This window comes from Thamnophis elegans, chromosome 2 (genome assembly GCF_009769535.1).
Source record: "Thamnophis elegans isolate rThaEle1 chromosome 2, rThaEle1.pri, whole genome shotgun sequence".
Classification (NCBI taxonomy): Eukaryota; Metazoa; Chordata; class Lepidosauria; order Squamata; family Colubridae; genus Thamnophis; species Thamnophis elegans.
The window spans coordinates 144,519,375-144,546,718 of NC_045542.1; the positions used below are offsets into that span (position 1 = coordinate 144,519,375).

Genomic DNA, 27,344 nt, shown 5'->3' on the forward strand with positions numbered 1-27,344 from the left:
GGTCTTTGGGGTTTCCAGCACGTGAATGCATGGCAGCCAGCTGGTCTTCATGCACGCCAGAGTACCAGAAACCCAAAGACTAGTTTGCCGGTGCACATATGCCTTTTTGGGGGCATTTTTGGCTGTTTTTCAGCCCTTTTTCAGGCCATTTTTGGGCAGGCCTTTTCAGTGTTTCCAATGTCTTTCTTCCCACTTGGAGCTAGTCGAACTGCCCCCAAAACGGCCCCCCAAAAGATCTGAAAATAGCCCGAAAAAAATGACCCAGAAAAACGGCCTGAAAACGGCCCCCAAAGGCCTGGAAAACGGCCTGTTCTTTGGCTGTTTTGGGCCCTTTTTCAGGCCCTTTTCCAGCACTCCAGAGCCCGCGAACACCAGCTGGGAAACCAGAAGAGCAGCTGGCAACAGTGCCATAGGTTCGCCATCACGGGAATAGGTAAAAATACCCTTGGGATGCTGGGTTTGAAGCAATTTGGCAAATGTAACGCAAGCAATAGTGCCTTCCTGCCATTGTCTCCTTTAATCTGGCTAACCCTCCCTTTTGGAGTTTGGAGGCGAAATAAAATTGTTGTCGAAACATAAGGCTAAGCCCTCACTTAGTCACCTTTGCCCAAGAATAGACCTCTCCAACTAACGCACCCCAGATATGTTAGAGTTCTACTGTCATATACAGGCAGTCCTCGACTTACGACCACAATTGAGTCCAAAATTTTCTGTTGCTAAGTGAGACATTTGTTAAGGGAATTTTGCCCCATTTCATGAACCAGAGACACGGGAGAGGGTCGGGTATTGCGGTCGTAACAGGGAGGGGCAGATACGGCGGGGACTTTAGGGCAGGCCATTACCGGGGAAGGAGGGTTCGCTACATTGCAGAGATCCCTCCTTCCGGCCCTAGGAGTCCCACTCCAAGACCAGATGGCGTAAGTAGTCAGGACCCTGGTCTCAGGCTGTTGTCGCTAAATGCCAGGTCTGTTGTTCATAAAGCTCCTCTCGTGGGACTTAATTTTAGACGAGAGGGCAGACCTGGCATGTATTACTGAAACCTGGCTGGGCCCAGAGGGAGGAGTCCCCCTTGTAGAGCTATGCCCAGAAGGATTTCAGGTGCTGCATCAGCCGAGAGCCCAGGGAAGGGGTGGGGGTGTGGTCGCTGTCATCCGGGAGTCGTTAGTTCCTCGTAGGGTCCCTGCCCCGGAGATTGTCGGGTGTGAGTCTTTGCTGTTAAAGTTGGACCTCAAGGGTCAAGTGGGTCTGCTGCTAACGTACCTGCCTCCCAACAGCGTTGCAGCAGCCCTCCCCTCGCTCCTCGAGTCGGTAGCCGAGCTGGCAATTGAGTTCCCTAGGTTGATGGTCCTGGGGGACTTTAATTTGCCGTCGCTCGGTGAAAACTCTGATGGGGCGCAGGAGTTCATGGCTTCCATGACAGCCATGGGCTTGACCCAAGTAATTCGAGGCCCAACCCATTCAGCGGGACACATGCTTGACCTTGTATTTCTCTCGGAGCAGTGGATTTGTGAACTTGGTCTGAGGGGGAGTGACATCATACCCCTGTCGTGGTCAGACCACTGCCTACTGAGGCTCGACTTCCGGAGGCCAAACCCCCACTGTAGGGAGGAGGAACCGACCAGGTGGTTCCGCCCCAGGCGCCTTATGGAGCCGTCAAGGTTCCAGACAGAGCTTGGGGTTATTCCTGACACTCTCGCCCACAGTCCGGTGGAGACTCTGGCTGCTGCGTGGCTCGGCAGCGTCGGAGGCCCTCAACCGGATTGCGCCACTGCGGCTCCTCCGAGGCAGCGGATCCCGGAGACCCCCTTGGTTCACCGAGGAACTCCGGGAGATGAAGCGCCGGAGGAGATGCCTAGAGCACCGTTGGAGGTCCGATAAGTCCGAATCGAACCGAGCAATGGTAACCACCTGCACCAGGGAATACACCAGGGCACTCAGGGCAGCAAAAAGATCCCACATAGCCACCCTGGTTGCATCCGCTGAGTCCCGTCCAGCCGCCCTGTTTAGGATAACCCTCCCTACTGAACAAAAGGAGGCGGGGAACCCTTGCAGGGCAGAGCTGAAGAGTATGCCCAATTCTTAGCGGACAAAATTGCTCGGTTTCGGTCGGACTTGGACTCCACCCCCGCAGTTCCAGCCGAGGCACAGGGGGACCAAGTAGAACAGCTCTGGGTTGAGTTTCAGGACGTTACCCCCGGGGATGTGGACAAGGCCATGAGAGCTGTAAGTTCCTCCACCTGTGTTCTGGATCCGTGTCCCTCATGGCTGGTCACGAACTGCAGTGAGGTGACACGAGGCTGGATCCAGGCGGTTGTAACCGCCTCCCTTCGGGAGGGGAACTTCCCCGCCGCACTGAAAGCAGCGGTGGTGAGACCCCTCCTGAAGAAATCATCCTTGGATCCAGCTGTTCTTAATAGCTATCGCCCAGTCTCCAACCTTCCCTTCTTGGGGAAGGTTGTTGAGAAGGTGGTGGCCTTCCAGCTCCAACGGTCCTTGGAGGAAGCAAACTACCTAGACCCCTTCCAGTCAGGCTTCAGACCCGGTTACAGCACAGAAACCGCTTTGGTCGCATTGATTGATGATCTCTGGAGAGCCAGAGATGAAGGACATCCCTCCATCCTGGTCCTCCTTGACCTCTCAGCGGCTTTCGATACCATCGACCATGGTATCCTTCTGCGACGACTGCGGGAGGTGGGAGTGGGAGGCACCGTGTTACGGTGGTTCTCCTCCTACCTCTCGGACAGGTCGCAGTCGGTGTTAGTGGGGGGGCAGAGATCGTCCCCTAGGCCCCTAAATTATGGGGTGCCTCAGGGTTCGGTCTTATCCCCCCTACTATTCAACATCTACATGAAACCGCTGGGAGAGATCATCCGCAGGCACGGGATTAGATACCATCAATATGCGGACGATACTCAATTGTATCTGTCCGCCCCGTGCCAACTCAATGAAGCGGTAGATGTGATGGGCCGGGGCCTTGAGGCCGTTATGGACTGGATGAGGGTTAACAAGCTTGTGCTCAACCCAGAAAAGACCGAGTGGCTGTTGTGTTTTCCTCCCCAAAGATTTGACTAATATTCCACCACTCAGGCTGGGGGGTCAAATTTTACACCCCTCAGAGAGGGTTCGCAACTTGGGAAGTCCTCCTGGATCACAGCTGTCATTTGACCACCACCCTACGGCTGTGACCAGGGGGCATTCGCCCAGGTTCGCCTGGTGCGCCAGTTGCGACCCTACCTGAATCGGGAGGCTCTCACAACAGTCACTCGGGCCCTTGTGATCTCTAGGCTGAATACTGCAATGTGCTCTACATGGGGCTGCCCTTGAAGAGCATCCGGCGACTTCAGCTAGTGCAGAACGCAGCCCGCGGCGAGTGATTGCGGGTGCACCTCGATTCACCCGCATAACACCTATCCTCCGCGAGCTGCGCTGGCTGCCTGTCGATCTCCGGATGCGCTTCAAGGTGCTATTAATCACCCATAAAGCCCTACATGGCAGTGGATCTGGATACTTGAGAGACCGCCTTCTGCCAATTACATCCCTGCGACCAATAAGATCCCATAGACTAGGCCTCCTCCGTATTCCCATCGGCCAGCCAGTGTCGGCTGGCAACCACAAGGAGGAGGGCCTTCTCAGCAGTAGCCCTGACCCTTTGGAACGAACTCCCCGTGGAGATTCGTACCCTCTCCACCGTCCAGGCCTTCCGCATAGCCTTGAAGAACTGGCTCGCCCGTCAGGCCTGGGGATAAGGATAGTTGCCCCTCCCGAATGATGAATGTATGTGCCTACCATTTTATTAATGTTTCTATCTTGATGTCTGTATTCCCCTTTCCCGGTTTTATGTGAGCCGCCCTGAGTCCCCTCAGGGAAAAGGGCGGCCTACAAATTAAACTAAAAAAAAAACAAAAAAAAAAAGAATAATACGTTTCTGCCGCAGTTAAGTGAATCACTGCAGTTGTTAAGTCCTGACCACAGTGGTTAAGTGAATTGGCTTCCCCCCGTGACTTTGCTTGTCAGAAGGTCGCAAAAGGAGATCACATGACCCCGCAACCGTCATTAATATCAACCAATTGCCAAGCACCTAAATTTTGATCATGTGACCGTGGGTGGGGATACTTCAATGGTCATAAAGCATGAAAAAATGGTCATAACTCACTGTTTTCAGTTCTGTTGCAATTTCAAACTGTCGCTGAATGAAACTCTTGTAAGTCGAGGAGTATCTGTATTTTCTCCAATATTCATGACTGCAAATAGATGTGGAAGAGCAGAAACTACCTGCCATATTCTGCAAGAAAAGTACTATCCCTAACTATGCAGCCTTCAGAAGTTACTTCAGATTATTTTTGTGTTAGAAGGTATAGCAATAGCGCTAGCACTTAGACATATACTGCTTCACAGTGCTTTTACAGATCTGTTTAAGTGGTTTACAGAGTCCACCTATTGCCCTCAACAATCTGGGTCCTCACTTTACCCACCTCAGAAGGATGGAAGGCTGAGTCAACCTTGAGCCTGGTGAGATTCGATCTGCCAACTGCTGGCAGCCGGTGATCAGCAGAAGTAGCCTGCAGTATTGCACTCTAACCACTACGCCACCGCAGCCTTATAAGCACAGATGTCTATGGATGCTGTGGGTTTTCACATGTCTCCAGTTGGATTCTAAGAATCCAACCAAGGGTTCTGCGAAAAATCTCAAAAAAATCAAATTTAAACAGATTTTAAAATAAAATCATGCAGGGCCAACTATCTTGTACCAAAATAAAGGTTATACTTAAAAATGTTTTCTCTTCATTTTCAACCTATTACATTATGCAAGCACTCAGCCAATAGGAGTAGATGAAAGAAGTTATGGTTCTTAATAATAAGGCTTAATAAAACCAGGGATAGAGTTAGGGTTCCGTAGGGGGAGAAATGTCTTCTAAAGGGTCCCCTACCCCCCAAAAGTTTGGGAACTACTGGTCCAGGCTTCACGGAATGGATCAGCTTGGAGAAGGTTGGCAAACTGGCCATGAAGGAAAATGGCCGCTGTTCCAGAATACAAAGCTCCTTGTTTTCTTTTGTTAAATTGCCCCACACGTTGCCTCTGGAATTAGAGTCAGGGACTGGTTCAACAACAGATGAATATGAGTTCAGGCTACTCGTGGCCTCAAATATTAGCATAGGATCTTGTAATATTGACAGGAGGTGTGGGCTGCAACTTAAATATGTCACAGTCTCGTCACTGCTGCTATTTTGAGGAAGAGGATTCACTCCAGGTGACTAGTTATTTTAAGCTGGGTGTGAAAAGCTTCACTCTGGAGACAGCAAGGCTGTAAATTCCGATAAGCCGACTGCCATTTTGAAACGGATGTTTCTTCAAAGGAACTGAATATGATCCTTTATGGGTAAAATTAGAGAACAAATCAATATGGCTCCACCTCAAAAAACCCAAAGCCTGTCTGTCCTTTTCCTGTTTCTCTTCCAGCATTGCTGTGCAATAGGGAGCTGGAAACGTGAGGTCCCTATTCACCAATGCTGTTCAGAATAAAGGTGTGGTCAACATACGCATTATTTTCCATAAGATCAGTACACAACAGGCTATTTTTCTCTGACATTGAGTTGTCATGGATCAGAGGTGGGGAACGATGGTTTTTTTTTTATGACTTGTGGACTTCCGCTCCCAGAATTCCTGAGCCAGCATGGAGTAGAAGTTCACAAATCATAAAAGGAACATTGTTCCCTACCCCTGTCATAGACTCTTCTTAAATATGGTGGTCATTTTGAACCTCTATCTTCTGATCCCCGCGTCCAATGGCGCACAAAAACTCATAATTATGGAAATTTTAATGCTTCTGGCAGTTGAAGTTTACAAGTCATAAAAGGACCATTGTTCCCCACCCCTGTCATATATTGTTAGTTGGGAAGTTGTGTCGACCCATTGCAACCCCATGGACATGTTCTTCCAGGCCTCCTGTCCTCTATCATACTCTGGAGTTCCTTTAAGCTCACGCCTACTGCTTCGGTGACTCATCCAGCCACCTCATTCTCTGTCGTCCCCTTCTTCTTTTGCCCTCAATCTTTCCCAGCATTAGGCTCTTCTCCAGTGAGTCCTTCCTTCTTGTTAGGTGGCCAAGTATTTGAGTTTTATCTTCAGGATCTGGCCTTCTAAAGAGCAGTCAGGATCATAGGCTCTGTCATGACCCCTGTCATAGACTCTTCTTAAATATGATGGCCCTGCATCCAATGGCCCACAAAAACTCATGCCATAATTATGAATATTTTAATCTTTTGAGATTTTGGGGTATCTTTTGTTAAATATTCACGAAGTATGGCAGAGTGGTTAGAATGCATTCCTGCAGGCTACTTCTGCTGACTGCCAGCTGCCAGCAGTTCAACAGTTCAATTCCCACCAGGCTCAAGGTTGACTCAGCCTTCCATCCTTCTGAGGTGGTTAAAATGAGGATCCAGATTGTTGGGGGCCATAGGCTGACTCTGTAACCGGTTAGAGAGGGCTGGAAAGCACTGTGAAGCGGTATATAAGTCTAAGTGCTATTGCTATATCACTGATGCAGCAGGGCACAGCTCCTGTTTATTCAGGTCCAGCATTTCCTGAGTTGCCATTGTGCGTATCATACCTTTATGGTAGTTTAAAGAGTATGAATGCGTGTTTAGGGGAATATGGTAATGATCCATATAATAACAACTACGTGTAAGAAAATGAAATGGGAGCTGTTTTGTTTATACTCAGCCAGTCTGGAATGAATGGATGCTGTTGTACCTTACGTGAACTGAGCCCAGCACTCCTCCCCATGTTTCCTAACCCCTGGAAGAGAAAAGTAGGGCGCAGCCCATCCATTAGCGTTTGCCAGCCTTGTTTTTAGCAGTGCAGCTTGTTTTATGTATAAAAAGCATTAGGGGAGCCCCTGTGGATTGGCTCAAAAGCTTATCTAATCCATCATCCTGTTTTCTACACTGGCCAGCCAAGTCCCTCTGGGAAGCCCACCGGCTGTTTGGGAGGTCATGTCATGTTGTTCCCTAGCAAAGGAGGCCTGTTTAAAAGGCTCGTCGGAGATGCCGCATCAGGTCACCATCCTAACCAGATCTTGTTCATTTCCTCATCCAACATAATTTTCCCCAGGCCATAAATAGCAGCTGGCAAGTTGGATTCATCTGGTGGGGCTAAACGGGATGGCGGACATATCAGTGTGTAAATATGGGTGGGTATGGAGATAGGGGTGCACCAGACCTTTTCTCTTCTGTGGTTCTCAAATTAACTAATTTTTCACCCATGTTGTTTTTCCCTGCTGTTCCTCGGGTATCAAATCTGGGCGTGCAATTGGGTCGTTTCCCTTTCATCTTCTTTTTTTTTTTAAATTAAAATTAAATTTATAAATTACCAAGTGAATGAAAATGAAACTAAGGGGGACATGGATGAGGCTAAGTATGGAATAAATTAGAGAGGGATGCGGGAGAAAGGAAGGAAGGAAAGACAGGAAGGAAAAAAGGAAGGAAGAACGGGAAAGACCAGAAGGAAGAAAAAAGGAACGAAGGAAGGAAGGACGGAAAGGGCAGAAGGAAAAAAAGGACAGGAGGAAAGACAGACAGGCAAAAAAGGAAGGCAGGAAGGACAGAGGAAGAAAAAAGGCAGGAAGGAAGGAAAGACAGACAGAAGGAAAAAAGGAAGGGTGGAAGGAAGTAAGGAGAGGAAAGGAAGGAAGGAAGGAAAAAAGAAAGAAAAACAGAAGAACGAAAAAGGAAAAGAAAGAAAGAAAAAGAAAGAAAGAAGAAAGAAAAGCATTTACTCCTGGCTCTTTTCAGTGCTGTAGAATAAAATAATAACATGAGAGCATCAACTTTTTATTTTTGCATTCTTAATAATGTACCAGCCATATCTATAACAACAAACATATCTAATCAGCAAATCCCTTTTTCTCTCTCTCTCTCAAGCACAAAATCCAGAAGAAGCGGTTTCCAAATAGAAAACCGAGTTGTATTTGTATTTGTATTTGGTTATTTGTATGCCGCCCTTCTCCAGGAGTTGGATGTATTCTTTTTCTTTTCCCTACCTCCTGCCAGCACTCCACCAGATGTGATTGCAATCGCAACAGAGAGGGAGATCTGTTTGCTTGCCTACTGCATGTTTATTCTGAACAAAGCACAGACTAGTCTTTCAGGAAAAAAAGGGCGCCTGTTTCCAGAAGAATGAGGGTGCGCGCTTGAATTGTACGCCTCTGGTTTTGAGGTCCAGGTATTTCTCCATCCAAGTGGAAAGAACGCCCTACTTATCCTTGTTCTTGTTCCACTTCTAACCTAGAGGGTGGGATCTCCATCCTATTGTGTGTTTTTCTGCTCTCATCCCCCCCATAGTTTGCAGATTCAGGGAGATCTTACTACCGCTGAGGTTGAAACCGATTGGATCTCTGTGGTTCCATACCAACTTTGCCTGCCAGGTTGATAAGCTCAGATTCCGCTCTTCCTGGCACATTCTCTTTCTCCTTCCTTGCCCAATGCCATCTCTCACATGTTCTCCTATAAATAGCTGAGATTCTGCAGGTTGCTGTGGTGACAGCGGCTGTGTGAGAGATCCAGCCGGGTGTAAGGGGGAGGGGGGAGGTTGGTGCTGAGAAGAGGGCAGAGCAAAGAGTGAGGTCACTTGCTTTGACCCCCCCCTCCCTCCTTTTTACTTTTCTCCCCCCCCCCTTTGCTTTGCTGGGCTGATGGACCTCATTTGCTTCCTGGACTTCAAACATGTTACATCCGTTGGCACTCTGCAGCAGGCGATGCCCATCTAAATGGGGCATCTCCTGGCCAGGGAGGTCTCACTTTTCCTCTTCCCCATCCATCTTGTTTTCCAGAGGCGCCTTCTCAGAGGTGGTGCTGGCAGAAGAGAAATCGACTCAGAAATTGGTGGCCATCAAATGCATTGCCAAGAAGGTGCTAGAAGGAAAAGAGACCAGCATGAAACGAGATTGCCGTGCTGCACAAGTGCGTGGTACCTTCTCCTCATTTCTCATTTTCTTCCTTCCCTTATCAGTCTGGATCGGAAAAATAGATACTGGATCTTTTCCGAACTGGGACCAATCGACCTTGTTTTGGAAAGCTTAAAAGCAAGGCAAACCAGGAGCAACTAATCTCTCTTGCAGGAGTGTCAAACTCAAGCCCCGTGGGCCGCATCTGGTCCATGGGCTGCTTAGATCCGGCCCATGGGGCTGGATTGGAAACAGCGAAGGACCGGCCCACAGTGCCTCTGCCAGCAAAAAGGGAGCTTGGGAGGGCTGCACACAGCCTTTCCCGAGCTCCATTTTCGGCTGCGATAGCCTCCTGCAGCCCTCTGCCAATGAAAACGGAACTTGGGAAGGCTGTGTGTGATTCTCCCGGGGTCCATTTCCCTGGCAGAGGGCCGCAGGAGGCCATCGCAGCCGAAAATGGAGCTCCTTTGCTGGCAGAGGACTGCAAGACATTTGAACTAGCCAAGCTCCTGGCCACGCCCACTCCCCCCACCCAGATCAAACACAATCCTGATGCGGCCCTTAATGAAGTTGAGTTTGACACCCCTGCTCTATTGCATCTGTCCGAGATTTTGATTCTTCACACATCATGAGGAATTCTGGTTAGGAACGTTGTCCTGTTGCTTGTTGCTTCTTTGTCGAGTTGCAAATGTGCAAAGAATGTTACATGTTTGTGGCACATTGCCTTTTTTTATTGCATAAGTGAGCAGCAGGGCAAAGGAGAAATCCTGGCACAGGTAGTCCTCGACTCACAACCACAATTGAGCCCCACATTTCTGTTGCTAAGCGAAACCTAGGCTAACTCCCCATTCTACGACCTTTCTTGCCACCGTTGTAAATCACTGAAATGGTTGAGTTAGTAACCTGGTTGTTCATTGAATCTTGGCTTCCCCGTTGACTTTGCTTGTGAGAAGGTTGCAAACCGTGATCAGATGACACCAGGATACTGCAACCACCATAAATAGGAGTCAGTTGCCAAGTATTTGAATTATGATCATGTGACTATGGGGATGCTGCAATGGTCAAAAACAGTCATAACTTAAGTCACTTTTTTCAGGGTCATTGTAACTTCAAAAAAGTCATTCAATGAACTCAATGAATAAGTTGAACGGTACCCAGTGCTCCGGGCAGGCTCCGGTACGCCTGTACTGGGGTGTACTGCGTGCAACCCATCACTGGTTCCTACCTATTCGGTCCAGTTCAGCCGAATAGGTAGTAACTCCAGCGATCATGTGACCGTACCATTTCTATGATCGGTGGCGCCATCTTGGTTTTCTGTTCTGCACGATCTTCATTTAAAAATGTAATTTTAATTCGCTTTTTTAATGTTGTGCGCCTGTGCAAATTGTTTTAAATGAAAATGCGCACACGTGCTGAGCACGCGAATTTTTTTACTACCAAACCAGTAGTAGTGGCAGCCAGAACCCACCCCTGGGTCTAGCCCTGGAAATTGTATTTCCGGCTGCTTGAAGCAATTTTGTCCTTCGATCAGGCCATTTCTAGCAGTAGAACAGGATTGGAGTGATGGAAAAGCAGGGGTCAGCGACCCATGGCTCTGGAGCCGCATGTGGCTCTTTCATCCCTCTGCTGCGGCTCCCTATCGCCAGTCAGCACCATAATTTTGAGAGGAGCTTCCGGTTTAGTGGGGGGGAAGCAGGGCACACCAGGAGGAGACTCTATGGCAAGGGTGGGTTTTACGGTCAGCTCCACAATTGATAGGGCTTTTGGTTAGGACAGGTAGAGGAAAAAGAATGCCGCACTAGGAAAAGACTATGGTGGGGAAACCGGACTTCCGGTCAGCTCCAGAATTGAATGGGGAATTCTGGTTAAGACCTTTGTGGCTCTTTGAGTGTTTAAGATCACCAACCCCTGGCTTAAAGCATTAAAATACCACAAGGTAAAAAAAAAGGAAAGGGCTAACAGGATTTTAATTCTTTTACTTGAACATTTTGTGTCAAAAACAAATGGGCTACTTTCCTTCGGGGCACGTGAGGAGGGTGCATGAATAAATACACATAGTTGTATCATCACAATTCATGTAGCCCAAGGGTGGGCAGCTATGGCCCTTTTATGGCCTGTGGACTTATTTGCAAAAGTGTTTTTTCCGAAAGTCAAGTGGACTTTCTTGTTTTTTTTTTAATTTGAAAACATTTTGTTTCTCATCCAAAAAGCTTCTTCTGTTCTAACTTTAGTTTCTGTTAGAACTGAAGAAGCTTCTTGGGTGAGAAGTCAAATGTTTTCAAAGAAAAAATGAAGAAAATCAAGTTGCCTTTTTGGAAAAAGCATCTTGGGGATAACCATGACCTGGATGATAGAGAATCTCCATAGAGTCTATGCTGGCTCAGGAATTCTGGGAGTTGAAGTCCACAGATTGTAAAGGGACTATAGTTGCCCCCCTCTCGATCCAGCCCTTTAGTAAAAAGACATTCCTAAATCCACTCCAAGACCTAATGAAAATGTATTGTTTAGGTCTAATTAAATGTGGTCTAAGCCAGTAGTTAGTTCCCAACTTTTTCTAGTAGCCCTAGGAAATGTTTGATTACTCTTCACTTCCCCTATAAAAGTAATTGTGACTTGTAACGTAGTATCCCTAAGGGACCCTCACCACTATTCATTCCACCTGCTGAATTCCATCTCTAATCCACTAAAACATTGAAATTGGGAAAAATTGTCTTACCCAAATGGTAGAGATTAGATTTCTTTCCTTCCTTCCTTCCTTCCTTTCTTCCTTCCTTCCTTCCCTCCCTCCCTCCTCCCTCCCTCCCTCCTTCTCTTTTCCCCCTCCCTCCCTCCCTCCCTCCTGTCTTCCTTCCTTCCCCCTCCCTCTTTTCTTCTTTCTTTTCTTTTCTTTCTTTCTTTTTCCTTCCTTCCTTCTTTCCCTCCTCCTCCCTCCTTCTCTTTTCCTCCCTTCCTCCTATCTTCCTTTCTTCCCCATTCCTCTTTCTTTTTCTTTCTCTTCCTTCCTTCCCTCCCTCCTCCTCTTTTTCCCCCCTCCTCCCCCCCCTCCCTCCCTCCTTTTCTTCCCCCTTCCCTCCTTTCTTCTTTCTTTCTTTCTTTCCTTCTTTCCCTCCCTCCTTCCTTCCTTCCCTCCTCCCTTCCTCCTCCTCTTTTCCTCTCTCCCTCCTGTCTTCCTTCCTTCCCCCTTCCCCCTTCTTCTTTTTCTTTCTCTTCCTTCTTTCCTTCCCTCCCTCCTTCCTTCCCTCCTCCCTCCCTCCTCCTCTTTTCCTCCTCCCTCCCTCCCTCCCTCCCTCCTGTCTTCCCTCCTTCCCCTTTACTTTCTTCTTTCTTTCTTTCTTTCTTTCTTTCTTTCTTTCCTTCCTTTCCTCCTTCCTTCCCTCTTCCCTTCCTCCTCCTCTTTTCCTCCCTCTCTCTTGTCTTCCTTTCTTCCTCTTCCTCCTTTCTTCTTTCTTTCTTTCTTTCTTTTTCTTTCCCTTCTTTCCTTCCTTCCTTCCTTCCTTCCTTCCGTTTGCAGTCCCTTTGCCCAAGGAAGCCTACTTTGAAGTGAGAAGTTTAGAATTGGGTTGAGGAGTGATAGTTCCCCGATATGATATCACAGCCGCTTCAAAGCGAGCACATCAGTGGCCTTCTGCAACAGCCAGATATCCTTTTTTTAGTTACCCTATCTGATGTGGAATATCAGCTTTTCTGAAAATAGTTCAGGTTGGCACCACGCAGTGTTTTCTTGTGACCAGAACAAGCCGTGTGACCATCCATTGCTCATGCTTCCTTAGGGCACCCTATCTGCGTCCTCTGGCAATGACCCCTTTGCTGGCTATTCAACTGAAACTGTCACATTCGCTGTCCATTACGAAGTTGGAGCTCTTCTTAGTGTTACCAAGATCTACTCGTGAGTTTTCAAGTGATCGGTTGCGCTTGCTTGGCATCAACTATCACCAAACGGAGAGCTGAAATGGGCAAGCTGGAAAATTCATTTAAGAGGAAAGAGCTATGCAAATTCTCTGGGACCAATGATTTATTGCTCAAGTAGTTTGTTTTAAAAAGTCATAAAAGAAAACATTAGATAACATGATAAAGGCAACAGTGAGGTGAAAGTACACTTGTTCAGTATCTTATCTGCTGCCTCTAGCTAACAAATGCCAGAGGTGGGTTCCTATTGGTTTGGCCCAGTTTGGCTGAACCGGTAGTGGTATGCCATCCTGGGTCGCAGACTCAGCAGTGACCCAGGCTGGCCACTCCCCCGAACCGGTCCTCCGGTTGCTACCATCGCCATCTTTTTTTTTAGTTCTGTCCATGCGCAGAACAATTTTCATTGAATTGTCCATGCGTGAGCAGGGTGCATCCAGTGCAGAGGTGGGTTCCTACCAGTTCGCACCTATTCGGTAGAACCGGTTCGTCAAATCTACCGAACTGGTTAGAAGAGGTTCCACCAGTGGACCCGGAAAGCAGGCCACACCTACAGAAGAGGTTCCAAATTTTTTTGAAACCCCCCACTGCCCCTCCCACAGAGACAGATAGACTGACAGAGAGAGAGAGAGAAAGAGAAAGAAAGGAATAAATAAAGAAAGAAAAAGAAAGAAAAAGAGTGAGAGAAAGATGAAAGAAAAAAAGATAAAAGGAACAGAGAGACAAAAGGAAGGAGAGAGAGAGAGAGAGAAAGAGAGAGAGAAAGAAAGAAAGAAAGAAAGAAAGAAAGAAAGAAAGAAAGAAAGAAAGAAAAGCATTTACTCCTGGCTCTTTTCAGTGCTGTAGAATAAAATAATAACATGAGAGCATCAACTTTTTATTTTTGCATTCTTAATAACACATGACTGGCAAGCCACTCCCACCAGGTCACATGGGTGGCAAGCCACTCCCACAAAGGAAGCCACACCCACAGAGTAGGTTCCAAAATTGTTTGAAACTCACCACTGATCCAGTGCAAGCATACAAAGCGCGCCGATGAGCAAAGGGCACCCACGAGCGAACTGGCATAGTGCTGGCCAGAACCCACTCCTGGTTAACGCCATATTTAGTTTGCCATTGCTTTTTTCTTTTGTATTGCTGTCTTTCCTTAAAACATCCAGACAAACCATCTGCCAAATTCTTGCAGCTCTATAGATTTTATTCTTTTTTATACTTCAGTTTGGGCACTATTTTTTAAAAAAAATAATTGTATCAGTACTTTGTCCAGTCTGGACTGGTGAAATCTTGTTGAAGTTTTTCAAGATTCTATCTCAGAGGTGGGTTCCTACTGGTAAGAACCGATTCAGCCGAATAGGTAGTAACTCGGCTGGACACGTGACCTTACCGGCTTTCTCATGGGCGGCAACATCTTTATTTTCTGTTCTGGACATGCGCAGAACAATCTTCATTGAAAAAAATGTAATTTTGTTTCCTTTTTAAATGATGAGCACAAGCGCAGACCTTTTTAAGTGCAAATGTGCACGCACAAAGTTTTTTGGGCATCGAACCGGTAGTAGTATCCGCAGGAACCTACCTCTGCTCTAATTATCTTTAATTAAAATATTCCCTGCTCGCTGTATCTGTTTTTATTGCTTCCTGCTAATCATGGTAGAGATGTGGTGGCTCAATGGCTGCTTTGTCAATCAGAAAGGTCGGCAGTTCAGCGGTTCGAATCCCTAGCACTGCGTAACAGAGTGAACTCCCATTATTTGTCCCAGCTTCTGTCAACCTAGCAGTTCGAAAGCACGTTAAAAATGCAAGTAGAAAAAATAGGAACCACCTTTGGTGGGAAGGTAACAGCGTTCCCTGCACCTTCGGCGTTTAGTCATGCCGGCCACAGGACCACAGAGACATCTCCAGACAGCTCTGGCTCTTCAGAAATGAGCACCGCCCCCTAGAATCAGGATTGACTAGCACATATGTGCGAGGAGAACCTTTACCTTTAATCATGGTAGGAGGAGAGCTGATTTTTTTTCCTCCTGAATTGCACCTTGAATAACTTCTAAATGTCCTTAGTATCCATTTCTTTCACTATGTAGCAGTGGTAGTAGAAGTTTTCAATAGTTGCCCCCCCCCATCTCCTCTTTTTCTCATATAAAAATGACTATTGTAGTGTGGTGCCAAGGACTTGGTGAAGGGTGTTTTTTAGTGGTGAAAATCATTTTTAGGATCTAAATTTGCACATTTCATGAATTCCTTTGAGACCATGTATAGGTAGTCCTGACTTACAACCATTCGTTTGTTTAATGACCATTTGAAATTGGAAGGGCATTGAAAAAAGAGACTTGTGGTCATTTTTCACACTGACAACGATTGCAGCATCCCTATGATTACATGATCTAAATGTGGGTGCTTGACAACTGGTTCATAATGACTTTTGTGACCTTCTGACAAGCTAAGTCAACGTGGAAGCCAGATTCCACATTTTATTCCCTTAACAACTGAAGTGATTCACTGAATGACTGTGGTGGGAAAGGTTATAAAACAGAGCATAACTGACTTAACCACTGTCTCGCTGAGCAACAGAAATTTGGGGCTCAAAATATGGCCATAAGTCGAGGACTACCTGTAATTTCCTGCTACCTGGCATAGAAACATATTTATTGTATCATAGAATAGAATAGAATAGAATAGAAGAGAGTAGAGTAGAGTAGAATAGAATAGAATAGAATAGAATAGAATAGAATAACAGAGTTGGAAGGGACCTTGGAGGTCTTCAGTCCAACCCCCTGCTTAGGCAGGAAACCCTATACAGACAAACTGGTTGTCCAACATCTTCTTTAAAACTTCCAGTTTTGGAGCATTCACAACTTCCGGAGGCAAGCTGTTCCACTGATTAATTGTTCTAACTGTCAGGAAATTTATCCTCAGTTCTAAGTTGCTTTTCTCCTTGATTAGTTTCATATTTAGTAGTGATCTTTACACAATTAATGCTTATTTACTTTAGATCGTGGGTGCTTTACTTTTGGCTTGCCTGGCTTGTATTTAGTGAAAAAGAATTGTTTTGGGCTGCATATAAGATATATAATATATTTTTTTAGAATCACATAATAATGTTAAAAGTTTACGATCTTGTGGGGCCACATTATTAGCTGTCCAATCTGCCTGCAACCGATAGTCACAGGTTGGTTATTCCTGCTTTAGATAACACTTCTGTTGAAGTGCCCTTTCAAAAGCAATCAAAACCAAAGCCAATTTGATATCAACAAACAGATCTGCACAACAATGTATTGCCAATTTTTTTTTAAAAAATGCTTGTATTCTTTCCTCCCTTTCAGATCTACAGTGATTTCTCTAGTTCCCGTTTAGCATTTCTATTGTCATTTCTGTGCCATGGCTCATTAATTCTTACCATAAACAAGCAAATTGGGGTAGCAAGGGCAATAATTGTAATTCCCCAGTTGCTTGCGTGGAAAGCCTTGCATCTTGATTAAAGAATCTAAGTGACTTTGCGAGGGAAGGTAAAGGTTTTACATGGGGGAAACAAATGAAAAGATTTGGAGGCTGTGTTCAGGAGACAGCTTGAATCCCAAAGAGATGGCTGGGTTTTCAGTCTGGCATGCTTTGAGCCTTAGCCTTATTCGGTTAATTTATGCAACAGTATTCACACAGAGAACTTTAAGCTAATGGAGTAATCCATGGTTAAGTTAACAACAGGGAAACAAGTTAGAAACAAAAAGGAACTTAATTGGTCATTTAAAAAGCAAATGGAAATCAAGGAGTGGATTCAAATGAGGTTTATATATGTTAGTTACTGTTTCTCAGTGGGGCATCTATTAGTACCAGTCCTTTGTTACAAATCAGTCAAATGTTCTTGATCTTCTATGGGCAGGGGTGTCAAACTTAAGACCCGTGGGCCGGATCCAGCTTCCAACTGGCCCAGGGGGCCAACCTGGAAATAGCCAAGGACCAGCCTGTGGTGCCTTTGTTAGTCAAATGGGGTGTGGATGGGCTGTGTGCTTTTTCTTAACTTATGTGCTTTCTCTCTTCCAAGCTCTTCCAAATCTCATTCTTTGGCTGCTGCCAAATTTTATTAAATTATCCTCCAAACGTGGTCTCAGTTGACAATATGACAAAATCCTGGCCATGGCATTAAACCTTCCAACCACTGAGGAATAAGACTAACTCTAACAATGTCATAGTTTTGTGGGGCAACTTCTCCCCATCTGAAAATAACAAAAATGCATATAGTAACGTGAGTGCATAATTTATTTTTGCTGCTGTGCAGGACAGGTAATCGTCGACTTATAACAATCCGCTTCGTGACTCTCCAAAATTACAAGGGCATCGGAAAAAGTTACCATATTTTTCGGAGTACAAGATATACCTTTTTCCCTCAAAAAAGAGGCTGAAGATCTGGGTGCGTCTTATACACCGAATACAGCATTTTTTTGCCTCCCAAAGCCACATCCCCTTCACCAAAATGACCATGCAGAGCCTGTAGAAGGCTTTCAGAGAGCTCCTGGGCGCTGGTTAGGACAGAAATGAGTGGAAAAAAAGGCTGGTTTTTGCTTAATTTTGCCCCCCGCAGCCCCCAGGAGTACTCTATAAGCCCTAAAGACTATGCATGCAATTAGTTTGAACAAAAAATGGGCCCGTTTTCGTGAAGAACGGGCCATTTTTTGCTCATTTTAGGGGGGCACCCCCAAGAGCATTCTGCAAGTCCCCTAAAGGATATTCATGCCTTTTTTGGGAAGAAAAGCGGGTCCGTTTTTGCAAAAAATGGGCCGTTTTGGGGAGGTTTGCAGAGTGCAAAAACCTTTTTTTTTTTATTTGCCTCTTCAAAACCTTGGTGCATCTTATACTCCAGTACATCTTATATTCTGAAAAATATGGTTTACAACTGTTTTTCACAGTTATGACCTTTGCAGCATCCCCATGGTCATGTGATCAAAATTAAGATGTTTGGCAAGTGGTTCATATTTATGACCATTACTGTGTCTGGGAGTCATGTGTTCCCCTTTTGCGACCTTCTGACAAACGAGTCAATGGGGAAGCCCAGTTTATTTAACAACCGGACTACTAACTTATCAACTGCAGTGATTCACTTAACAATTGTGGCAAGAAAGTTGATAAAATGTGGCAAACCTCACTTCACTAACATCTCACTTAACAACAGAAATGTTGGGCTAGATTTCTCTCCTTAGTTCCAGCAATTCGTCTCTCTTTTCTTCTATACTTTGAAATCTGGGATAGAGCTCCAGTCCATCTATCTCCCCTTTCCATATTCCACTCTTTCCATTTCCAACCACGCTTAGTTCACTGTCAGTATCAACAATTTTCTTGTCTCTTTATTTATTTTTTCCTTCAATTTTTAGAACTCTGACTTCCACTTTCTTCATTTGATGAACATCCTCAATTTTTCCATCAAATTTTACTGTTCTACGATCTATGTTCTCCAATCTCTTCTCAATTTTCTCTGTTACTTCTAATAATTTTTGAATTTCAAACATAATCTTTTGCAATGTAAAGGTTTCTTTTTCATGTTGCACCATTCTTCCAACTTGTAAACACTGCCACTCTGGCATTCAAAACTTTTTATTAAATTTAAAGCAAGTTCATTTAGAATCTTTCAAGACAAGGCTTTGTTTTCACTCCACTCCAGCTGCCAATAAAGATCCTGAAGAGCACCTATATAAACAACCCATGCTCTTCTCATTATCACTCTCTGAAAACAAGTTGAGGAACCTTGAAATGCAAAGTCAAATGATCAAAGTGAAAAAAGAAAAAAAACAATATTTCCAAGCCTTCCAAGCCTCCAGTCTCCAAGTGGCAATGTTACTTCCTTTCCCTCTGTTATTACAGCCCTCTTTGTATTCCTTTTATATCTTCTTTATATTCCAGGCTGAAAGAAAACAAAATTCTTAAATGGAGCAAAAAAAAAACCCATCCAATCCAGCATTATAAAAATAAGGAAAAAGATTTTAATCCATAGGTATAAAAAAGAATATAAAAAGTGGAAGAAAAACTAATCCATTCAATTTAAAGAATAGGAAACATTTGCAAAAGTTCCATCCATAAAAGAATATTTTAAAAAAGGATAACACAATGTCTAATGTAACTTAATTTCGCCGCTTGTTCTCTTCTGTTTTCAAATTTAAGTCCATACAAAACTTACTAAGGAAATAACCAGAATACTAATGCCACAAATGGCAAGAGACATAAGACTGCACTATTACTGGAAAGACACAGGTTGATGTAATGAAGGCTTATAATAAAAAATTAAGTCAAATTTAGTTAAATTTAGAGCATTATGTATAAAATGAAGTGAATGGATATAGTTAAATAATTGATAATGATAATAATTCATATATATATATTGTTTTGATAAGAGGAAATTTGATATAAATTGCAAATGGTGACTACGAAAGGAGGCTTAGAAACTGTTATTAAATATAACCAATTTTTATTTAGAACATGTTATAAAGATGTAATGTTATTGGATGATATTGGGAAGAGCTAATGGAATACCATTATGTACTTTTGCTTTAAATCTGGAATATTTTATATAAAAGGATGTAAAAACAATTATAGTCAAATGAAGGTTGAGGTATGATGATAGTTACATATATAAATATATTTTATTTATATATGATTTGATATGAATTGTAGGTGATGACTGTGGAAGGGATGTACGGACGTTTTTGTAACCAATTGACACACTTTCTACCAGTGACATGCAGTGAGCTTCATGGCTGGTGAGGCAAACGCGATAGCCCCGCTGAAGCCCCGCTGCCGCGGCCGCCATAGAGCGGGACGTGGTGACAGGGCTTTAAAGTGGTGGCAGGGCCCTGGCGGCAGGGCTTTAAAGTCCCGGTGCCACGTCCGCCATAGAGTGGGATGCAGCGGCAGGGCTTTAAAGTGGTGGCAGGGCCCCGGCGGCAAGGCTTTAAAGTCCCGGCGCTGTGTCCGCCATAGAGCGGGACGCGGCAGCAGGGCTTTAAAGTGGCAGCAGGGCCCCGGAGGCAGGGCTTTAAAGTCCCGGCGCCGCATCCGCCATAGAGCGGGACGCGGCGGCAGGGCTTTAAAGTGGCGTCAGGGCCCCGGCGTCAGGGCTTTAAAGTCCCGGCGCTGTGTCCGCCATAGAGCGGGACGTGGCGGCAGGGCTTTAAAGTGGCAGCAGGCCCCCAGCGGCAGGGCTTTAAAGTCCCGACACCGCATCTGGCGGACGCGGTGCTAGGACTTTAAAGCTCTGCCGCCGGGGCCCTGCCGCCACTTTAAAGCCCTGCCGCCGGGGCCTGAGCGGCCATGATTCCCCCTCCCCAGCCAGCCAGCCCACCCAGACCATTCCTTCCCCGGTGCGGCGAGCTCCAGCGGGCTGGATGCGGGTGCAAGGGGCCTGGCAAAAGAAAGCAAGCGCCAGCCCTCCACCACTGTGTCCAACAGGCCAGGCGTCTCGCGTTTATGGCAGACATAAATGCGAGATGCCTGGCCTGTTGGACACAGCGGCAAGAACGTCCCTACCGCTGCCGCGCTTTGCTGCCTCGCCCCCCCACCTCCTCCGACCCCACCGCTGTGAAGAAAGAAACACACGCACACACGCACACAAACAAATTCCTCACAATAAAAAATTACAAATTAAATTACAATAATTTTGAATCCCCCCCTCCCTCCATCCGATCCACATACCTTTTCCAGCTGTGGATTTCAATTCTCCTCTTGTCTGCCCGCTATGATGAAAATGTAAAAAATTAAATAAAAAAGCAACTTACAGGGCGGGGCATAACCTTTTCCTAGGGGGTCACAGCAAGATCGACAGCAGTTTACAACTTCCGCGACACCTCATTTTAAAGCCCATAAAAAACTGAATTGAATGAGCTATTAAATGTTAAATTTGCTTTAAGAATGGCTGGAAAATTCGATTCGGAAGAACAAAGGATCATTGACAGAATAAAATGCATTGCCTTTCGAGAGGCTCGCGATGCTGGAGCCAGATCTCAATTCGCCAGATCTCAATCCGGCAGAGAACATTGGGGCCATAATTAAGGATGAAGTGGAAGCTCTGATGATTCAGGAGCAAGGTCAAAATCGATATTCGGTTGAAACTTTGAGAATGAATTTGGAAACTGTGTTGAAAAATCTGGAAAATCGAACGGAACTGTTTGAAGATTTGTTGTGTTCTTATCCACCTCGTTTGAATGCTGTTCGAAGGGCTAATGGTGGTCATACTGACTATTAAATCGTGTCAATAAACTCAGTTTTTGATGGGCTTTCGAATGGTGTATGAATTATTTGTGTTGTTATTACAAGTGTTGCTGTGACCCCCTAGGAAAAGGTTATGCCCCGCCCTGTACTTAGGCACGATTTGCTGCTCCCAGATCAGGAGGTGGGAGAATCAGTTGCCTCCTTTGCATAAGGAAATTAACTCTGAGCAAGGGTTAAAAGGCGAAAAATTCCTTATGCAAAGGAGGCCCATAGTTCTCTCGTCTCCCCCTGCAGTTAGCACTAAGCAGACTCAGAGTCACTGTGACTCTGGAGTCTGGCAGCAACTACCTTAGCCTTTTTAATTATTTTAATTATTCTTTTCTTTTCCTCATGACACTGGTGAGGCCCCGCCTCCCCTGCCTCCCCTGACTGCACCTCCCCGCTTTCTACAACTTGTAATGGAAGGTGGTTTTGTGGGGTTTTTTTGTGTGTGTTTTGCCTGTTTGTGTGTATTCAAAAATAAAAAAAACCTTTTTAAAAAAAAAAGAAAAAGAAATGTTGGGCTCAGCTGTGTTCGTAACTGGAGGACTATCTGTGTTCAATAACACTGTGTCCCATGAAGAGTAACGTTTGTATTTTACATGGCAAGACATTTCTGAGCTGATCTATAGAGGATTTTTCTTTTCCAATAATATCAACATTAGAACGTATCGAGGCAAAATGAAATAGATTTCCTTAGAGATCTGTAGCACTTCCCAATTAAAATGTCTTTCCCCTCTTGGCAGAATCAAGCATCCGAACATAGTGGCCCTGGATGACATCTACGAGAGTGGAGGGCAACTCTACCTCATCATGCAGCTGTAAGTTGAAAATTTGGGAAGGAGGAAAAACGGACCTGTTTGTTGTTGTTTTTTTCCCAAAAAAAGGGCATGAATAGCCTTTAGGAGGCTTGTAGAATGCTCCTGGGGGTGGGGGTGGGGCAAAAACAAGCAAAATACAGCCCATTTTTTGTCCAAAGAAATGGCATGCAGAGCCTTTAGGAGGCTTATAGAGTGCTCCTGGGGGTTGGGGGGGGGAATTGAGCAAAAAATGGCCTGTTTTTTTGCTCATTTCTGCCCTCCCCAGTCCCCAGGAGCTATCTGAAAGCCACCTAAAAGTTATGCGCGGCCATTTTGGTGAAGGGGGCAGGGTTTCGGGAGGCAAAAATTGTTGTATTCAGTGTAGAAGACACACACAGATTTTCAGCCTCTTTTTTTGAGGGAAAAAGGTGCGTCTTATATTCCAAAAATATGGTAATTCAGCAAGATTCATTTATATAAGAAACTTCTTTATATACAATACCCATTGCAGTAGAAGCCGGAATCAGAACTCAGAATCTAGAAGGACAGACAGACAGACAGACAGACATATCAGTGAACCTAAGCTCTGAACCAAAAAATCCTGATTGGCTGACCTGTTTCCATGTCTATTCCAATTCATGAAGCCTTATACACTGACAAATTGCTTCTCCTTTGTTGGGTGTGGTAGAGATACACCAGCAGAGTCAAGTTAAGCATTTTCTGAATTTTTGATATGCCAAGCCTAAAAGGTTTACCCAATCACATCATTGACCTAATCCATGTTGGAGGGTTGCAAGGATCTGTCTGCATAGATCTTACTTGTATTCTCTCTCTTTCTGGCAGGGTTTCTGGAGGGGAACTTTTTGACAGGATAGTGGAGAAGGGATTTTACACAGAGCGGGATGCCAGCAAGCTGATCCGCCAAATCCTTGATGCTGTTAAATACCTGCATGACATGGGCATTGTGCACCGCGACCTCAAGGTGGGTTGATGAACGTGGCCAGGTGTATCTGCATGTTGTAGTCCTCCTCCCATTTAGAGGTATTCCCACAAGCTATTTACTGAGGGGTAAACTAAGGACAAGTCCTGCAATTGTCAATGGAGATTCTTAAACTTCCAGGTCATGGTGGTCCCAAAGGTGCTTTTTTCAAAAGGCAACTGGACTTTCTTTGTTTTTACTTGAAGATGCTTCACTTCTCATCCAAGAAGCTTCTTCAGTTCTGACTGAATGATAGAGAATGGAAGGATTTATATTCCTTGGAGTCCTCTGGTCATTAGTGCTAAAGGATCAGATGTTGTAATGCTAACAACCAGAGGACTGCAAGGATTATAAACCCTTCCATCCTCCCCCATTCAGTCAGAACTGAAGAAGCTTCTTGGATGAGAAGTGAAACATCTTCAAAGAAAAAAAAAGTCCAGTTGCCTTTTGAAAAAGCACCTTTGGGAATTCCTGCTATCAGTTGCTATATGGGGATTTCTTTTTATTTTTAAAAAGCAGGTAAAGGTATTCTTCCAGTATAAAATAGCCAATGTCCTCCATCCTTCCTCTCCCAATTATAGTTACAGTATGTGTGTGATGTTAACATTCTCCTACACTTAAAGATCCATGCCAAGTTGTATTTATTTAAATATATATTGGCTCATCCCTATATTATTTGTTATTTATGAAAATCCTGATGATAAAAAAATATAAAAATGGCATTTGATCTGGCTGTGAATTGCTCATTTCTGCACTTATTGATCATAAATGCTCCGTACTGAAGAAAACAATAAAACACTTTTCTAAAATAAAAAAAGTAAAAAAAAGTCTCAATTTTCTCCAAAGCACCTGAGGGCAGGACAAGAAGCAGTGGGTGGAAATTAATCAAGGAGAGAAGCAACTTAGAACTAAGGAGAAATTTCCTGATAATTAGAACAATTAATCAGTGGAAAAACTTGCCTCCAGAAGTTGTGAATGCCCCACACTGGAAGTTTTTAAGAAGATGTTGGACAACCATTTGTCTGAAGTGGTATAGGGTTTCTTACCTAGGCAGGGGGTTGGACTAGAAGACCTCCAAGGTCCCTTCCAACTCTGCTATTCTATTCGAAAATCTTCCAGCAGTGATGTTGGAAATGTATAACTGGAGAGTTGACTGTGACGAGCTTAAATAAAAATGTATAGAAATAAATCTTATGACCATTTTTTATTTTCTCAAAAGCTGTCTGGTGGGAATCCGAATAGACATTTCTGCAAAGAAACTATTACTTGATGGAAATCAGCCTCTCTAATTCACCTTGTAGAACTAAATGGTGGTTATTGTGGGTTAATAGCAACCAGATCGATGGAGATAGGGAGTGACTTGCAGCAGGAAATCAGTTGTGATAAACCTCCAACCTGAAAAACCTTCAGATTTATTTTAGGTTTTAATTGGTTTTAATTTGGTAAGTGTGCACATGTTAATTCTGGGAAATTCAAAGCCAAAATGTTTAAACTAAAGTGCTTAGTTCTAAAAACAGATAAAAGAGAGAGGGAGAGAGACGACAGGCGTTGATTAGATGTGGTTATCCATAGATATTATATCTGTAGAAAGAGAGCTGCAGGAATAAAGATGACATAGTGATTGGGTGACCTCCCAAAGGTCAAAGTGCGAGATGGATCTTGGAGTCCTAGTAGATGATCACTTAAATATCAGCCAGGAGTGTGTGGCAGGAGCCAAAATGCAACCCTTGATTGCATAAACAGGCGTAGAGACAAGATCATACGAAGTATGAGTACTGCTTTATAAACCTTATTAAGACCACACGTAGAATACTGCATCCAGTTTTGGTCACCACATTATAAAATGATGTAGACACTTTGAAAAAAGTGCAGGGAAAAGCAACTAAGACAATTAAGACCCTGGAGACTAAAACATATGAAGAATGGTTGCAAGAATTGGGTATGGCTAGTCTAGGGAAAAGAAGGACTAGGACTGACATGATAACAGTATTCCAGTATTTGAGGGGCTGCCACTGAGAAGAGGGGATCAAGTTATTTTCCAAAGCCCCAGAAGTCAGGACAGGAAACAATGGATGGAAATTAATCAAAGAGAGGAGCAATCTGGAATTAAGGGGAAACTTCCTAACAGTGAGGACAATTAACCAATGGAAGAGCTTGCCTTCAAAAGTGGTGGGTGCTTTGTCACTGGAGGTTTTTTAAGAAAAGGCTGGACAGGCCACTTGTCTGAAATGGTATCGGGTCTCCTGCTTGAGCAGGAGGGTTGGACTAGAAGACCTCCAAGGTCCCTTCCAGCTCTATCCTGTATGTACCGTATGTAAATGTGATATAGATTCTAATAAATAAGGAGGAAGAAGCCGTAGGATGCACAAAAAATGTTTACACTTATAACATCCTGTTACTCTCTTAATCTAGCACATGTAAAGAGAGAAAATGAGAAAATGTAATTATTAAAAAAATGTATTTGTGCACTGATCAGATAAATATATTACAGCTCTCGGGAGTTGCAGGCCAACCTTTTCCTTTATACTTGCAGAAATGACAAACGATAATAGTGGTTTCATATGAACAGTGCCAAACAGTGGCTAGAAATGCAAATGTTACAAATTGCTGTACATTTGCCCAGAAATTCTAACCCAATGCAGTTAAACTGAAGGTCAGACGTTGCCAAATATGCAAAGCAAGCCTTACCTGCCACTCGTTAGAATGTGATGGTGCCAATAATTGCTACTTTCGGTGTCTGAAGATTGATTGCCAAGGCAGGATTAGAAAAGCCCCCGAGATTTGTGAAGAAGGCTCTTACTGGGCAGATGTATAGATATTTATTTCATTTTAGAAATATAGCTCCATAAGCTCAGTTTCTTCTCATCTTTGTTTCGGAAGGGATATCAGGCAAGCTGGTCCTTTCCAGATTGAGGAAATGCCCTGCATGTCCTTTCCTTGTTGTTAGAGACATTTAACTATCAGAATGACGGAAGCATAAACTTCTACTGTTTGTTCCACTTGAAAAATATAGGGGTGGGTTTTTCCTTCATACTAACAAGTCGGATGGGATGGGGTGGAGTGGAGTGTGGAGGTATAGGGTAGAGGAGTCTTCACTGGCCAGGTCAAAGAGGCAGACATTCTTAGCTTATTCCTCTTTGATTTTTTTTCTCAAGAGAGGGGAGAGAGAAAGAGAGAGGGAGATGGGAGAGAGAAAGAGAGAGGGAGATGAGAGAGAGCTCAGAGGGGGGGTGCAAGGAGGAAGAGAGAGAAGGAGGGAGAGGGAGATCAGAGAGGGAGCGAGGGAGAGGGTGTGAGGGAGGGAGGGAAAGAGAAAGAAAGGGAGAGGGAGGGAGAGAGAGAAAGAGAGAGGGGCAGAGAAAGAAAAAGGGAGAGAGAGGAAAGGAAAGAGGGAGCGGGAGAGGGTGTGAGGGAGGGAGAGAGAAAGAAAGAAAGAAAGGGAGAGGGGGAAGAGATAGAAAGAGATGAGAGAGGGGCAGAGAGAGAGAAAGAGGGAGAGAGAGATAATGAGAGAGGGAGATGAGAAAGGGGAGGGGGGAGGGAGAGAGAGAGAGGAGAGGGCAGAGAGAGAGAGAAAGAGGGAGAGAGTGAAAGGAAATAAGACAGGGGGAGAGAGGGTAAGAGGGAGAGAGAGAGGGAGAGGAGAGAAGGACAGAGAGAGAGAAAGTGGGGAGGAAAGGAGAGAGGGGGATGAGAAAGAGGGAGAGGGTGTGAGGGAGAGGGAGTGAAGGAGAGAAAGAAAGAGGGAGAGACAAAGAGAGGAAAGGAGAGAGGGAGATGAGAGAGATGGGGAGAGGGAGAAAGAGAGAGGGATGGTGTGTGTGAGAGAGGGGGAGAGAAGAGAGAGAGAGAGAAAGAAAAAGAGAAGGAGAAAGAGAGAAACAGAGAGGAAAGGAGAGTGGGGGGGGGGGAGAGAATAACCTGAAATGATAGCTCTGTTAGCTATCTGGACCTTGGAATCTGACCCTTGTTAAATGTCAATAGTTGTTCAAGGTGATATACATTGTAAAAACCCACACACATAAAAACTGATTACAAGACTAAGAAAAATAATATTATTCCGAAGGGCATTAAAACTGAAAGGCCTCATAAAATAGGGAGGGGCCTTTCTGAGATGTTTGCCACTCTCCCACCCCTTCTGTGGGCACAGCTGCTGCTTATTTGACATGGGCTCACCTGCGGCTCTTCCTCTGGTCACCCAGAGTCATTCCCACATACCCTTACAGGTAATTCTCGACTTATGACCGTTCATTTAGTGACCATTCAAAGTTACAACGGCACTGAAAAAAAGTGACTTATGGCCATTTTTCACACTGCTGCAGCATTCTCATGGTCACATGATCAAAATTTGAATGCTTGGCAACTGGTTCCTATTTATGACGGTTGCTGTGTCCCGGGGTCACCTGATCCCCTTTTGCGACCTTCTGACGAGCAAAGTCAATGGGGAAGCCAGATTCACTTAACAACCATGTTACTAACTTAACAACTGCAGTGATT

At 44.8% G+C, this 27,344-nt stretch overlaps 1 protein-coding gene across 1 annotated transcript in view; it reads left to right on the forward strand.

Annotated features, from left to right (window-relative positions):
• Window positions 1-27,344, forward strand: part of CAMK1 (calcium/calmodulin dependent protein kinase I) — a 61,505-nt gene that overhangs the window by 18,471 nt on the left and 15,690 nt on the right. Inside the window, 4 exon segments of the mRNA XM_032212034.1 lie at window positions 8,829-8,933; window positions 8,935-8,958; window positions 21,815-21,889; window positions 22,712-22,850. Of these exon segments, the coding sequence (XP_032067925.1) occupies window positions 8,829-8,933; window positions 8,935-8,958; window positions 21,815-21,889; window positions 22,712-22,850 (343 nt within the window).